This window comes from Herpailurus yagouaroundi, unplaced genomic scaffold, assembly GCF_014898765.1.
Source record: "Herpailurus yagouaroundi ecotype Mexico unplaced genomic scaffold, PumYag 166, whole genome shotgun sequence".
Taxonomy (NCBI): Eukaryota; Metazoa; Chordata; class Mammalia; order Carnivora; family Felidae; genus Herpailurus; species Herpailurus yagouaroundi.
Window position 1 is genome coordinate 32,228,241 of NW_024412407.1, and position 17,356 is coordinate 32,245,596.

General features: G+C 40.6%; 1 protein-coding gene across 1 annotated transcript in view; it reads right to left on the minus strand.

Moving 5' to 3' along the window:
• The window catches only part of DERA (deoxyribose-phosphate aldolase), a 118,263-nt gene that overhangs the window by 61,894 nt on the left and 39,013 nt on the right, over positions 1-17,356 (minus strand). Inside the window, exons 2-5 of the mRNA XM_040488811.1 lie at positions 6,592-6,689; positions 5,285-5,432; positions 3,468-3,563; positions 1,103-1,237 (exon numbers count right to left, since the gene is read on the minus strand). Coding sequence (XP_040344745.1) covers positions 1,103-1,237; positions 3,468-3,563; positions 5,285-5,432; positions 6,592-6,689 — 477 coding nt within the window. The remainder of the gene's footprint in view (positions 1-1,102; positions 1,238-3,467; positions 3,564-5,284; positions 5,433-6,591; positions 6,690-17,356) is intronic.

Consider the following 17,356-nt stretch of genomic DNA (forward strand, 5'->3'; position numbering starts at 1 on the left):
GTGTCTCCTTCTCTCTCTTCCCCTCCCCTGTTTGCATCTTGTCTCCCTCCCAAAAATAAATACACATCAAAAAAAAAATTTTTTTTAAAGACTCACAGAAAGATATCCATGAGATACTGGCAAGTCCAATAAGTAGGTTAAGAAAAAATACATTAAATATAATCCTACTGTTTACTTAAACTTTGAAAAAGGGTGTCAGTTGCAGGACGCCTGGGTAGCTTTGTTGATTAAGGATCTGACTCTTGACTACAGTTCAGGTCGTGATCTCATGGTTCATGAGTTGGAGCCCCGTGTTGGGCTCAGTACTGACAGTGCAGAGCCCGCTTGGGATTCTCTCTCTCTTCTTCTCTTTCTGCCCTTCCCCTGCTTGTGCGCTATCCCTGTCTCTCTCAAGATAGATAAACTTAAAAAAAAAAAAAGCTTTAAAAAAATTTTTAGTTGAACTACTTTTATGATTCTTTTGAAATAGAAAATTGTACTTATTTTAGCTATCAACCATCTCTAGTATACAAAATATATTTAAGGCACAGGTCAAACCTATTTTTTAATATTTAATTATAAAAAGTTTGTTATTGAAATGGGTAATGTTTTTCTTAATTGGTGCGATAGTAAATTATGAATCTCAAAGGTAAATATAATAACCCCCAGGAACTATGTGTAAGAATAGCAGGAATAAAGCAGACTTCGCAGACTTACTACTAATCCCACCTCCACAAAATCCACAAAGATTAACATAAAAAAGGGAAGTTTCCTCCACATATTAAACTCTGCATAAATGACTTGCCTAGAGTGATTTATGTATTGAGTAATAAAATACTGGAGGACAGAATAAAAGTTAACAGTCTACTGCATAGAAATAACCACTCACCTAAGCACTTGAAGGGATCTAAAAAGTTCACATAGGTGGGCAACTGTCTAGGATTTGTGAGGGGAACAAGGATGAGCAATACCAGCCGTGTTTTCTCTGAAATTCGCCTTGTGATCTAGTGACTTGTAATCTAGAACAGTGACTTCCAAAACATGTTGCCTCTTTTCCAATCGTCTCCATTTCATTCACTAGGACAGAACTAGGCCTCCCTCTTAGGTAAAGACTTGCACATACCTTCCCACTGGCCTGTCAGCACCAAGGTCCTGTTAATTACCACATCAATTTCCGTAGCTCCATCTTCCACAGCCAATCTGATCTCTTCCAATCGTGTTTTTAAATGAGTCTGTCCAGCTGGAAAGCCAGTGGCCACTAGTAAAGAGAGGGAAAAAGAAGTAAGGAAGGGAGGGAGGGAGGAAGGAAGGAAGCAAAGAGAGAGGGAAGGGAGGAAAAAAGGAAGGAAGGGAGGAAGGAAAGAAGACAAATTTTAGTTGGTTTCTCAACAAGGAGTTTGATACAAAAACACAAAAAACAACAACAAACAGCATTTAGACTAAAGCATTAATGACACTAAAGAGCTTCATGCTTATGTTGCAAAGTGAAGTGTGAAGAAATAGAAGGTCATCTCATATGGTGTTATTGGTGTTAGGATAAATATTAGTATTGCATCGTCTGGAAAACCTGAAAGTAAGTTGCTGCAGTGATGCTCATGAGGGGGCTCTAAGTAAATAGATACTAAGAAAATATGTTATCGTCACACCGAGTCATAAAACAGTAGCTATAGCTCTATCTTTTTTTTTTTTTCAACGTTTATTTATTTTTGGGACAGAGAGAGACAGAGCATGAACGGGGGAGAGGCAGAGAGAGAGGGAGACACAGAATCGGAAACAGGCTCCAGGCTCTGAGCCGTCAGCCAGAGCCTGACGCGGGGCTCGAACTCACGGACCGCGAGATCGTGACCTGGCTGAAGTCGGACGCTTAACCGACTGCGCCACCCAGGCGCCCCAGCTATAGCTCTATCTTGATGGACCCTGGTTAATTATGGATCCTACTCCTAATCAAGTTGGCTATCATTGTATTCTTGATTTACTCACTCACACTTACAGCTGTGGTAACCAAATTGCAGTATAGGTTTTTCCCACTGCCTATCTTAAAATGAATAGCCAAGCAGATGAGAATAGAGGGAAGAGACAGCAGGAGGGAAAAGTACCTAATTTGTCCACAAAATTGGGACAGGGGTGAGGTGGGAAGAACAGGACCAAGTACAAAAAAAAAACAAAAAACAAAAACGAAAAGAAAATACAGCCACACTTCTGAAAACCTATTATATTTTTTACACGTGCATCATTAATTCCATTTCTATGACTAAAGATAACCTTTTGTATTTCCTTGATGTTATTAAATTCCTTGGGTCTGCTATCTTACAGGAGAGCACGTTTCCCTGTTGTATAAAAGAAAAGCTGAATTGACAGAAGCTGATGAAAAATTAAGGCAGCTGCCAAATACTGTGGGAATCCTCACAAATGGCTTGTATATCAATACTGTATACTATGTTTCTTTTGATGTATCCCTAATAAAATAAATTAATCATCTTTTTAGACTCCTTTTTCAAGGCCCCAGGATATTCCTCTTAACATCTTCTAAAAGTACAATCTAACTTTATATCTGTCCATCCATATACTCACACACAGCTACACAGAAGCTTTTAAGACTCTTCTTTCCTTCATGCCAAGTCCTACTGAGTCTCTCTTAAGCCAATAACTCCTGAACATACCCTCTCTACTTTATCTCCCAGGCTTTGGAGTGGCTCTCCTCACCTCCCACAGGGACTGTGATAAGTCCCCCTAACATCTTGTCACCCCTCCTTAATGTGTCCAGTACCATCTCCTGACCCACTACAGCATAAAGCTGATCATGACATAACCTCTTCTCAAAACCTTGCAGTATCTTCCCCATCACCAGAATGAGCCCAAAGGCCACTGCCGAGCCTAGTTTCCCTATGGGATCCGGCCCTGATCTACCTCTCCAGCTTCAACTCCCAGAGCCCCTTGCCCCCTTGCCCCAATTTAGACCCAACAACTGCAAGCCACGTACAGTTCCCTGAACACACTCCTGTGCCTTCACACACGCTAGTTCCTCTGTCTAAAATCATTCGCTAACTCACCAACATGCCTCCTTACCCTTTAAGACCCTATGCAGCTATTAGCTCCTCTATGAAGAATCCCCTTACTCTCTGTCACCAACCTCTGCAAAATAAATCACTCCTTGCTCAGAATTACAAGTGTAGCTTCTGCATATCTCTATTAGCATATTTTGCATACATATAATACTATATATCCTGCATGATGATGTTTTAAACTTGATTATTCCTCCTAAACAACTAAGTTTCCTTAAGGACAGGGAAACGCTTCTGTATTCTTGGGAATTCACATGGTCAGCGACTTAGCAGGCAATCAGATACTGAGACAATGAGTAAAAACAAATAATTAAATAGATAAAACTAATTAAAATAATATAAAATTATATATAAAGCCTCCAGGTGTTTTGAGGTGAAGAACCGGAAACAGGTTGAGAGACAACAGCAAAGCCAAAACAATTTTACCCGAAGCCACTGGGATGGTGGAGCCGGCTGCCTTCAGTGCTTTCACAGCATCACACACTCGTGCGGGATAAACACAAACAGCGGCTGTAGTAAGGCCTATGAAGAAAGAAATCGTAACAGCCTACTTTAGCGGAAGTTCAATTTGTACAATATGCTTTTAATTATTATTTATACCACCACACTGGCAGAAATCAAAATGGCAGGAAAAATAACTCCCCCATGACGCTGCACTGAATGAAAAAGTTTTAGGGGCGCCTGGGTGGCTCAGTTGGTTAAGCATCTGACTTCGGCTCAGGTCATGATCTCACGGTTCGTGGGTTCGAGCCCCGCGTCGTGCTCTGTGCTGACAGCTCACAGCCTGGAGCCTGCTTGGATTCTGTGTCCCCCTCTCTCTCTGCCCCTCCCCTGATCTCTCTCTCTCTCTCTCAAGAATAAATAAACATTAAAAAAAAATTTAATAAAGAAAAAGCTTTGACTCTCCACATTCCCTTCCAGGTCTTGACAATATGGGTCATTTTCTAACTGTTAAAGTCATGGAATAAAACAATCATGATGCTACTCTTTGAGGATAATATAATACCACTTTTTAAAAATTCCTAAATGGTAAACATAATGGTCTTGACTCAGTGACATTATTTTATTTCATGTAGATAACAAAATCCAGATTTCTACATCAAACAGACAGTGGATGGAAAAAAAAATGGACGTGAACCTTACAAGGTAATATAGCAAAATGACATTTAATTGATCCTATTCCCTCTGTTGCAAGAAATAATAAAATCTGAATCTGGAGCCCTTATTTGGAAGAATAAGCTCTTAAATCTAAAAAAATCAAATAAAATTCAAATAGCCAATATAAAACAAAACAAGAGCGTAAGACTCATATGAAGTTGTTACTTTTTTCAGCCCCTCCCTCAAGGCTGTTACTTTTAATAACTTTGTATAACAACACCTACAAACAGGTGGTGTTTTTATTGTCAACTCAAAAGAAACATCATAAATATTTTTCAAAAGCTGTGGCATTATAGGTCTACAAATTATCTACAAATTACTTGGGATAAAACACCAGCATTGGACCAAAGCAGCATCTCTAGCTGCATTCATTACAGACAGGCACTCGGGGATCATGAAGCAACTCTCCATGAAAAGCTCCTAAAACCAGCCCAGTGAGTGATACGCACATCATCCCGGAAATGCTGTTAGCCTTCCAGATCTCGGTTTCCTCATTTAGATACAGAGGATCAACTCTCAAAGAAAGGTCTCCTCCTTTCCTAAAATGTTAACATTCTAAACTTATGGCAACTTTAGAAAGTCCTTTCTTTCATGTATACCAAGAGAGTGAATATAACTTTTTTCAAAAGATCTAACCTAATATACGAGCATGCAATATTCCCCATTTGCATTTTATTCTCAAAAGTATTTCATTTACTCACAGAAAATACTTTATGTATGAGATGTGATTATTAAGTAATGAGACTGGCTTTTGCACATGTGGCTAGGGAATGAGAATCAGTATTTTAGAGTCACTAGATGGAAAATTTCCCACACTGAAGAAGTAGAAAGAAAAATAAAGAAACTCTCTACCAGCAACTTTAATCCATGATGGGAAGAACTGACCTAAAAAAGAGATTCAGATTCTCCCCCTGCTGTTTTTTAGAGAAGAATCTCAATTATTTGCTATGTACACAAATCTACCAGTGGATCTTACTGCTATTATCATTTAAGCAGCTGAATCTTGTCTTAAGTCCTCTTAGATTTAGTAATTAGTACTTACTGTAAAGGGGTAAACACAGACAGATTATACACAACAACATTACCTTTATCATGCACATTTAAAGCTTTCAAGAGATCTTCCCGGATTGGATACTTGGCTTTATAACAAAGCCTTTGAACGTTGGAAGATGTGTCATCACCTGAGAGTGTAGTAAGATCTATAAAGGTAACAGCTTTGAGGAGCCAAGCAGCCTGGTTTAAGAAAAGTAAAAACAAGATTAAAAAAAAAAAAAATCGTCAACAACCCAGTTAGTTAGCAGGAAATCATTAGACAAACATTTGTGCTAAAATCTGACATCTACACTGTTCTCAGGCATGTCATTCTCTATATGATATAGACATTGCTCAAAAGGGACCAAAAAGATGAACACTGCAGAGAACAAAATAAAAGAGGGGTACAGAGTAGTCTTAAAACTATTTTCCTTCCGTAGCTATCTCAAAGTGAAATCCCTAATAGAGCAAGCCTCCCCACATCACACCTCCCCATCTTATCCACCAGGAGCCCTGATGGCTACCATGATATGAGAGAACTTGGGAATAAGAGGATCTCTAACTGATATTTTTACCTCCACACTTGAGATCTAGGATGAGACATTAAAAAAGAAGTCTCCAATTTCTTTGCTGTTTTTTTTTTCACTGTATCCCAACCCCATTTTTAAAACAATATTCATAGTTTGTAATTCATTCTAATGAATTTCCTTTTATCTTTCAATTAGAATATTTCCAAGGATAGGTCAAATGAGAAATGTCACCCTAAAGGATTCAATGGCAATATTTTGCCTCACTTGAGAAATGAATTCTGAATTCCTTCTAGTCCTGTGATCCACAGCACATCTTTGGTCAGTATCCACTGAAGGATATGCTGACCACAAGCACCCCATGAAACATCACTTTTTGAATTTTGGAAAATGATTTATGAAAATTAATAGTAAGGTAAACACGGTGGTCAAAGAAGGTCAACTTTTATGCCTAAGGGCCTCAACAGCAGGCACACCAGGTTTAGACGTTATGGTTTAAAAATTAAAATAGAAGACAACCAAAGAAGGTATGTCTAAGGAACTGAATAAATGTGTTGAGGAAATACGCCATTTAATTCACTCATGAATAAAGATGCCTCAAATTCATTTGCGGCCTTGCCACTCAAGAGTGGTAAGATGTTTAACTTGTTCGGATAAATGTGTTATCTTTCTCCAACCCATCATCATCATATATGAATTATTAAAATAAGTCATGGACAGCTGCAATCTTTTAGGTTTAGATGCATCTTGAGCAAAATTCAATATTGTGGCCTTGAGGGAAGAGACCAGGCATTGTAAACTACAGGAATAGAATGCTCAAGAAGAAACCTTACTTGCCACTCCTTTTTCACCATTCTGCGAGCCTGGATTTGCTCTGCACGCCTCAGAACTGCTGGCTGATTCACCTGTATTTTGGAGATCCAGCTAAGGTCTAAAGGGGAAAGAAGAACACTTCTTTATCAAATATATTCACCTATTTTCACACAGTCCTTGGAAGGATATATCATTTTGCATCGAAGCTCTTATAAAGCTTCTGTTTCTTTTTTGCACAATTACAAATCAATAGCCTTGTTGAAAGAAGCTTGGTCATGAAAAGGCATACTTCATGTAAAATCAAGTACAGGAGGAACCGGAAGAACTTGTATTGATTCGTTACACAGACATATCTAACAGAGGAAAATGTTACATTACTCCTGCCATGTGCCTCACATCTGACGGCAAAGACTTATTTGTAAGTGCCCCGTCCAGGAGAACAAATGATTAATAAACTGCCTAGTGAATTAATGTTGGGGCTTAAAGGAACCCTTGATCACTACCCCCTACTGACAAGATTAGTCTCTACTAGAGGCTGATATGATATATCCCATTCTTTCCTCAAAGGAGACTATTTCAAAATGTATTAGAAATTACAACATTGATAGAACAGAAGTTTCAAAAAGGGAAAGAAAGAAACAAGGTGTTCAAAAGTCTGGGAGACATCTCTATTGCTTCGGTTTTGAAATGCTCTTTCCTACCTCGATCCTACCCTCCATCTTAGTTAACTGTAACTTCTATTTTGAACCCAGCCTACATGTTAGCTTTGGTGAAAACACTGCCAAGCTCCTCAGATAGAGCTAACATTTTGTATACAGCTGTACTGTACAACTTGTATTTAGTTCAGCCAGGAGTCATGGTAAAATGGTCTCCTATGCTCACTGTACTGTGAGTCATGATCTGATCTTTGAGTATCTAACACCAAACACAGGGTGGTGTACATGCATTTCACTTTTATCCACCAGCACTCTGTATAACAGAGGTGACCTTAGAGTAAATTGAGCACACACCCATTTACCTTCTGCAAATAACCTCACTTTTATATCCCTCCAGCATCTTCTACCTTCTATAAATAACTTCATTTTTATATCCCTCCAGCAACTTCTTCTTAGAAGAGGCTTAAAAAAAACACAGTGGGAAAGGTTATTCATTAGGAAATATGTCCCAATTATCTGTGATTTTGCTTCCTGCAGTATCAGTTACCTGTGGTCAACTGCAGTCCAAAAACCGAAGATCCTCCTCCTGAGGTATCAGAAGGTCAATAGTAGCCTAACGCTAGCTCACAATGTCTGCATCATTCACCTCATTTCCTCTCATCAGATAGGTATTTTATCATCTCACATCATCACTAGGGTGACTACAGTACAATAAAATATTCTGAGAGAGACCACATTCACATGACTTGTATTATAGCATATTGTCATAATTGTTCTATCTTACTATTACTTATTGCCGTTAATCTCTTACTGTACCTAATTTATAAATTAAAAATTCTCATAGGTGTATATGTATAGAAAAAAATATGGTATATATGTAGGGTCAAACACTGTCCACAGTTTCAGGCATCGACTAGGGGTGGTCTTGGAACATATTCTCCATGGATAAGAGGGGACTACGGTACACAATTCTCTACAATGTGATGGGGAAAACCACTGATTGCATACTGCACTACATAACAACACAAATAATAATAATAAAGTATTTGCATCTACCACAGAGATAAGACCACGTTTCTACAAAAAAAATTATCTCATTTCCAATTGATTCCTCTTATCAATATTAATGTAGAAATTCGAAGTGAGAGTTTGAGTGATTAATAATGATATATTTATTTAAATATCACTGAATAAAGAGTAGAGTCTGGGTGCTTTTTTTTTTTCAATTAAACTATTTTGTTAGCTGAAATCATTTAACAAAACAGATTTTTAACATTTCACTCCATCTGCTCCTCAGAGACACTGTGTGTTTTCCTGCTTGTCTACTGAGCCAACATCACAGAGAAAATGGGAGTCTAAGGTCAAGCAAATGAAATCTGCCTCTTCTTCCCTACACAGAGATGGGTTCTACGTAAAGCCCAAAGAAATAAGACCAGACAGACACATCAGACTCATCCTAATCATAAGACCTATAAGAACCCCTCTATACCCAAAGACAGGGGAGATTCTTAAAAAAACAAAAACAAAAACTAGTAACGGTGATTAGGTTTGTGGTAAAGATCGTTTCAGGCAGATAGTAAAACCAATGAGGCAAAGAGTTGTGTGAAATACAAGGCTCACCACCAAGCCACTGTTGTCAGTGGCGAAAAGAGGGAAGCCTATGCTGGTGGGGCAAGGCTTTGAGGGGCCGTCCTTTATCAGTCATGTGACACTTCTGGAAGCCCCTCCCCACCTCTCCTCTACCACTACCACCAATGGAAGCACTGCTACTGGAGAGAGGTCCAGAACGCTCCACCGCCTGGATGCCTCTGTCCTCATATGACCCTCTTCTCCCTCTCTGCGCCTCCAACCCTGTGGTACAGCGTTTCTAAACTATCAGGAGTTCACTGGCAAGCCTGTCACGTTCTGTCTCTGGACCTGTGCACGCTGTCTGCTCCTTCTGCCCTTCATTATCTTGCCAATACAGTGAACTCCTACCCAACCTTTAGGACTCAGTTCGCATGCTACCTTCTCTGTGAACCTTCTCCGAACCATACCAGTTGAGCTACTCCCTTGTTTCTTTGCACTTAAGGCTACTCTCTAGTCTACCGTTAGTGCAGACCCCTTCATTCTGAATACACTGATTTGCCGAAATGTTCACATTCCCCACAGATTTTTAAAACTCCAAGCCAAGTGCCTGACACATGGGCGGCATTCAATAAATAAGCCGAATGGTTCCCCGACACCAGCCATGATCGAATTCTGAGCAACACCTTTCCCAGCTGCTTTAAAACAAAATGAGCATTTACTTTTCCCCCCCACCACTTTACTGAGGTATAACTGACAAATAAAAATTGTGTATGTTTAAGATACACATCTTGGTGTTTTGATATACATATGCACTGCGAAATAATCACCACAATCAAGCTGATTAACCTATCTATCACTTCACACCATTTTCTCTTTTTCCCTTTTTTGTGTGTGCTGAGAACAATTAAGATCTGCTCTCTGGGCAGATTTCAAGCACACGATAAAGTATTGTTAACAATGGTCACATTACCGTACACTAGATCTCTGGAACTTACTCACCTTGTATAATGGAACTTTGCACCCCAGCTGTTTCCAATAAAGGAACTTGTGGATCTCCACAAGAGAAGTTGGGATTGAGGCATGCATGGAATACCTGAGGACATCCACCTTAAACACTAATTTTTAGTAATATTCCCCACCAAAGGTTAGAACCCACAAGGCCTGCTCTCATACTTCACAGACATCACTCGCCAGAGGTCCCTGCAAACCACCTACTGGAGAATGTAATAGGATGACTTCTCTTGCAGTATCAGCCTCCACTGTTAAAAATATCATTAGTGGTCATAAAATTATCTGGCCCCATATTTAATCCAGCCACAGAATTTGCCTCTGTGACCTCCCATGGTAATGAATTATATAAGTGACTATCTCATTTTATTAGCACTTAATTTGCTACTCTTTAATTTCATCAAATAACCCTTGTTCTCATATTATGGGGTCTGGGGAAAAGAAAGGAATGAATGGCCTTTGTTATGTCCTTCATAATTTTTAATATTTTATTCGAGTACCCTTTAGCGTCTCCTTTCCAGGAGAAGTGATTCTAATGCACACAATCTCATCAGTACCATAGAATCTTCTCTTACGGGGCCAGGAGGGGTTTCAAGTGCGCATGCCTTTGGGGAGAATCGACATGAAGCCATAATTGGAAGGCGATAATACTCTTTTCTTAAAACTCTCCCATGAAAAAATATCCTACTGTGTCTCTTAGTATGCCATTTGGGTGGCTTTCAGGCCCTTCTGTCAGTTATAAATTTATTCTCAGAGACTCTTCTCACAATTTTTTATTATTGTTATCGTTCCTGTGTTAAGTCTCAATGGAGACAAATCATTTTCCTTACAACTCTACCATGTAGTCTGTCACTTCCACGGGTGCTTCCCTGGAGGTTCTCGCACTTCTTCAGAGTATTTCAAATGGTAACTCTGTGAAAGGAGGTTTATTTGTATTTTGATTTGACCTTTGTTCCTAATAGAGAAAAATACATTGTGATAGCTTATTAGAGATTTTTTTCCCCCCAAATTTGGGAAAAGGAAGAAAGACTAAATTTCCCATGCTTTCTTTTCATTCTTTTCTGTTTATTTCCAGTTCTAATTTGCAACTTCCCAGGAATCAGCCAGACCTTTCCATATGCACAAGTGCCTAGCACAAAAATAGTTGCTCAATAAGGCTCTTGCATCACAGTAAATTTATTAAATTTTTAAAAATGTTTATTTATTTTGAGAGAGAGAGAGAGAGAGAGAAGGAGAAGCAGAGAGAGAGGGAGATAGATAATCCCAAGCAGGCTCCACGCTGTCAACACAGAGCCCAACAGGGTTCAGTCTCACAAACTGTGAGATCATGATGTGAGCCATAATCAGGAGTCGGTTGCTTAACCAATTAAACCATCCAGGCGCTCCACAGTAAATTTATTGTTTACCACAGACCCTGTAACTGGTGAAATATCAACTTGACCATGTCTAGTCTTTTTTTTTTTTTTTAATGTTTATTTTTGAGAGACAGAGACAGAGCATGAGCAGAGGAGGGGCAGAGAGAGGGAGACACAGAATACGAAGCAGGCTCCAGGCTCTGAGCTTTCAGCACAGAGCCCAACACAGGGCTTAAATTCACAGATCATGAGGTCATGACTTCAGCCAAAGTCGGACGCCCAACTGACTGAACTACCCAGCAGCCCCAACCATGTAGGGTCTTTTAAACTTAGCCTTGGAAAAGGGCAGCTTGGCTAGAAAAAAGAAAGAGCTTTGGATGTTAGTGCATGCCTGATCCATCCAAGCTCATTAGATACTCAACTTATATAAATGAGCAGACTCAGCCTTACCCACTTCCTAAGCCAAAAATATACAAGAAAGACTGGAAGCCCCATCCTTACTAGCAGGTAGGAATAAGAATTAGCTTTCTTCACAAAGTCTACTACCATCCAGTAAGCCCCTGGTAAGCTCTCTGGGGCATCCACGCCCCCATTGGACATGCGCCAACTTTTCCAACATCCTACTGTGTAAACCCAATTCTCAGAACCCAGATAGATGGTCTAAAAACTAAGACACCCGGGCTCAGTTGGTTTAGTGTCCAACTCTTGATCTCAGCTCAGGTCTTAATCTCAGGGTCATGAGTTTAAGCGCCACACTGGGCTCCATGCTAGGGGTGAAGCTTATTTAAAAAAAAAAAAAAAAAAAAGAAACCAAGACACCAGCAACTTAGAACATACATTACTACTAGTCACAGAGCCTTACTACTATGACATCTCCCCAGAGCCACTCTGACCCTAATCTTCAACTCCTATCCTACATTCTCCATTAAGACCACTCTTTAGGTTATTAATCCAAGTCCAGGTGAATTTTAAGTTTACTACACCCTCTAAAATATTTCAGCTTAGGGGCACATAGGCAGCTCAGTCGATTAAGCATCTGACTTCAGCTCAGGTCAAGATCTCACGGTTCATGGGTTCGAGCCCCACATCAGGCTCTGTGCTGACAGCTCAGAGCCTGGAGCCTGCTTCTGATTCTATGTCTCCCTCTCTCTCTCTGCCCCTCCCCTGCTTATGCTTTGTCTTTCTCTCTCACTCTCTCTCTCTAAAAAATAAATATATTATTTTAATTTTTAAATAAATAAAATACTTCAACTTAGATTTATGGCATCAATCTGACATGATCTGCTAACTTGTTCCTTCTTTACCAATCTAGAATATTTTCTGCTTACCCTCCTGTTCCCTCTGGCTTTCATTTCTAGTTATGTATTGTATCCATAGCCATGTGGGTTATAACATTCTTTCAGAACACATCACAGTGGAAGAAAGTCTGGACTCACATTATAAGATACATGTGCTCTTGTACTGGCTTCACATAGCAGCATCCCATTGTGATTTTAAGGTCTCCCCATTTTCTCTTATCCTTCATCCCTCCTTAAGACATGAGCCTTTTCCCAGCTATTGCTGCTCTTTACTAAGTAATTTCTCCCAATTCTTCTTCTTCTCGATTCATCAGCTATTGCCTGTAGGTTAATCTAGACACCAAAAGGAGAACCTAGTCACTTGCTCTGGCATCAAAAGTACTGTTTGTTGCGGTCTCCAGGCTCCCTGTTTCAGATCCACTTGTTCCAAGGATGCCCATAACCACTCAGTGACCAGCCTCAAAGTTTCAACAGCTAGGGGTGGCTGCAATTATGTAGCCAGAGAGCCAGAAGCCCTTAGAGGAGTGAAGCACCCAAATACAAGTCCTACTACCACTCCATTTAGCCTGTCTGGCCTGTAGGCATTGTGCTACACGGGGTGAGAAATGCAGTGGCATGAAACAGGTTGCTGCTATCCTGAAAGAGCTTAGGGAATAAAGTCACAGACTGGCAAGATCTGAATAATATAAAAAATATGGGGACATATGTTGGCTTTTAACCAACATTTCCAAAGAATCAGTTAGGAATCTTTCAGTTTTTAAAAATGACAAAAAACTGACTTTGGTGACTGGAACAAAAAGGGAAGGATGGTAAAAACTCAGATAACTGAGAAGAGATTGGAGGAACAAGCTCAGAAAAGAGACAGGAACCAAAGACAACAATACAGAGCCAAAAACAGAACAACGCCAGCATTTAACAGCAATAGCCTGGCCAAGATGTCACAGCAGCTGCTGTGGACAATGACACCACCACTTAACCTAACTCACTCAGAGCCTCAAGTTCCATATAAAAGCATCCAAAGCCTGAACTATGCATGACTGTGGGCGGCAGGGAAGAGGAGAGATCCATTCCTTCCTCTTTGTGCCTCCCTGATGGAATTGCCCAACACTAAGAGGACGGGAGTTAGTTGCTGGAAACTCAAAAAAATTATAAATTTCTATGACAATGGTCAGTAAGTTTGGGACATGCTACATGGGTTAGTTTCTCTTAGAGATACATAAAGCATTTAGCACATTAGCCTCTACAACGAAGTCCCACAGGAAAGAAAGACTCTTGGATTTTCTTTAATTCAGCATTTCTCAAACATTTGACCACAAAGGCATTTTCCCTGTAACATACACCTACCACAATGGCTGGGCAATAAGTCAAGTTCAGAGGAAGGGAAGGTCAGAGTCAGTTCATCCAGCTGGCTAAAAAAAAAAAAAACCTCTTAGTAAATAAGTGGAGATGAGAGATTGACCCTAAAGCAAAGGTTTTCAGTCTGGAGACATTTTTGGTTGTCACAGCTGGTGGTAGGAAAGTGACATTTGCATCTAGTAGGCAGAGGCCAGGGATGCTGCTAGGCATCCTACAACGTACAGGATAGTCTCTCTCAGTAGTGTAAGTGCCTGACACTAAGCTTTTGATTGCTTAGGCATCCATTTCAGGACATCTGTCCTGAATAAACACATCAGCAGCTGTATGACACTGCTGCTAACAAACCAAGCAACAAGGAGCTAGACAGCCCCCCCACACGAAGGTTCCTCTCTCAGAGAGCCCTGGGTCACCTAGACAACCACCTGAGTCACCTTGCTTCCCCTTCTCATGCTCCAATTCCTGCTCTTTGGCTTTTAATTAGCCAGGAGAGAGACAGCCCACAAAACCCTAGACACCCACCCTGAGACCCTAAATAAAGACACAGGTCACCGCTTGTGCACGCACACTTGCTCCCTCTCTACCTGAAACTACACAGTGCGGCCCTCAGGTGTGCCGTGTACTCTCCAGGACCTGTGAGTAATAAGTCTTGATCCTCAAAGTTCCCTGATGATTTTTGCTGAAGTGTGCCCTGCAGCTGTGACAAGAACAGGAAGAGGTGGCCCACCCACAAATAGGAGCCCCGGCAGGGGAACTGTCTATGGAATTTGCCACAAATGATGTACCCAGGTGGGCACTGCGGGCATTCCTAACCAAGGCCACTACCAGTAACAGGCTCAGGACCAACAGCACGGTCCAATAACAGAGAGTAACTGGCCCCAAACGTCAATAGTGCCAACGCTGAGAAAGCCTACCCGAAGGATGGGCAGGATTCAAGAAGAAAAAAGTGGAACCTCTGAAGGTTTAAGGGAAATAGAGTGTCAGGAGTAAAAGCAAGTTGGCTCTACGTGATTCACTGTGGCTTATTTGTAAAACTTCTTAAGTGCAAGGCTAAGGAGTCTAGAGCTGTGCTATCCAATCAGTAGCCACTGGCCACATGTGGCCATCCGAGCATCTGAAATGTCGAACAGTCCAATTTGAGATATGCTTTAAGTATAAAATACTCAGCAGATTTCAAAGATTTAGCACCAAAACGAATGCAAAATATCTCTGTAATTATGTCTTGGTATTGATTATACACTGACAATATAATATTTGGGTTGAATAAATATTTGGTTAAATAAAAAGTTATTAAAACAATTTTCACCTGTTTTTTACCTTTTATCATGTAGATTCTAGAAGACCTTAAATTACTTTGTGTTGCCCGTTGTATTTTTTTTTTTAAGTTTATTTACTTTGAGAGAGAGTGTGTGGAAAAGAGGAGCAGAGAGAGAAGAGAGATAGAATCCCAAGCAGTTTAATGTAGCTCTGCAGACAGCACAGAGCCCAATGCAGGGCTCGATCTCACAAGCAGCAAGATCACAACCTGAGCCAAAATCAAGAGTCATACACTTAACCAACTGAGCTACCCAAGCACCCCGCACATTGTATTTCTATTAGACAGCACTGGTCTAGACTTTCTCCTGTAAGTGATCAGAGCCTCTGAAGATTTCCAAACTGGGCTGCAACAGAATCAAAGAAGTATTTTTTAAAAATAATCAGCATACAGAATATGTCCCATAGAAACGCTTACACAAATACACAAATACAAATATGAAAAGCTATTTATGATACTATTGTTACAAGGGGTACCAAGATCCATGACTGGTTCAATCAAATATAGCAGATCCATAAAACAGAATATGATCCAGCCATTAAAAAGGATGAGGTAGATCAGTAAGTACGGTCATGGAAAACCGATCATGGTGCATTACTCCGTGAAAATAAGCGACCCGCACAGCAGTGATTTTCTAAAATAAAAATGTTTACAAAAACAACAATATAAGTATAAAACATATCTCTGTTGGTACATGTGCAAAAAAAGTAGAATATATACCAAATTGATAGGAGGGTTTCTTCTCTTCAGAGCTAGAATTATATAAAATTTCTACTTTCTCATGTTGCAGTTCCATAAAACTGAAAATCTTTACCAAGTGCAAGCTTTATCTTACTGAGCAGTAAAAACAAGCTACATTAAACTCTTTTGAATTACGAGGCACACAAGCAGGAGTGTGCAGGACAGGTGGAGAGAGACTACAGTAGGTAAACCAGTAAGGTATCTGGTACTGTAGTCCAGACATCAGCATCGTAGGATGCCTCCCTGGGGCATTTCACACTCCAAACCTGTCGTGACCTACCTTGCCACTGAGCTCTTCCACAAACCCAGCCTGACACGGCTGTATGATGCCAGGTGGAAGGGATAACATCAGAATGCCACCATTACTGCTCCCGTAGAAAAGAACACCAAAACATTAGCACCACAGGCCACCAGACAGAACCTGATTATTATATAAATGCTATATGATACTAATATCACACCTGGGCCCACACCGGCCCACCCATAGCAATGCCCTTCTGCATAGTTAAGGAGTCTATGGGGCCAAAGGTCCAGACTTTCCCTGATACCACATTCTCTTTCCAGTCCATGTGCAGGTACATAGGACCCCAGAATTCCTGGACCAAATGGCATTAGGCCTGCTCACAGAGTGTTATATAGGGGTCTCCGTGCCAAAGTCGATAGCTTAAACTTAAGATATGAGACAGATCAGGGACTTTGCTCCTAGAAAGTTTGGTCGATACAAATCCGTCAATGGATTACATTTATTCTTTCATTCAACTAATAAAAAGGGAGTACACACGATGGTGCCAGCACTGCTTGAGGCTCTGTGGATTCAGCAGTGAATGAAAAAACAAAATCCATACTCTCACAAAGCTTCTAATGAGGTAAGACATATAAACGTATAAACATATGTTGAACACGTTATGGAACGTATGTTACATAGGATAAGAGAAAGGAGAATGCAGGGATGGGCATGCTCAGGGAGAATTTCTGGTATGAAAACAACGGAGCAGAGCCCCATATTAAATAAGGAGGTGAGCAAAGAGACCATCAACCAGGGGAAACAGTGCTGTAGGCAGAGAGCGGAGCAAATGCAAAAGCCCTAAACCAAGAGCGAACATGTCATGTTGGAGGCAAAGCAGGGACACAGGTGTAACTGGGGGATGGTAAACAAGGAGGACTGGGAGTGGCAGAGATAGTGGTCAAAGAGGCAGGCATGGACCAGGTCATAGAGTAAAATGTTCTCCATACTGAGAGCCATGACCCATGGACATGTCATGAAATCAACTTTGTCAGCTACAACCAGTATTTTTTTTTTCAACGTTTTTATTTTTATTTTTGGGACAGAGAGAGACAGAGCATGAACGGGGGAGGGGCAGAGAGAGAGGGAGAGACACAGAATCGGAAACAGGCTCCAGGCTCTGAGCCATCAGCCCAGAGCCTGACGCAGGGCTCGAACTCACGGACCACGAGATCATGACCTGGCTGAAGTCGGACGCTTAACCGAC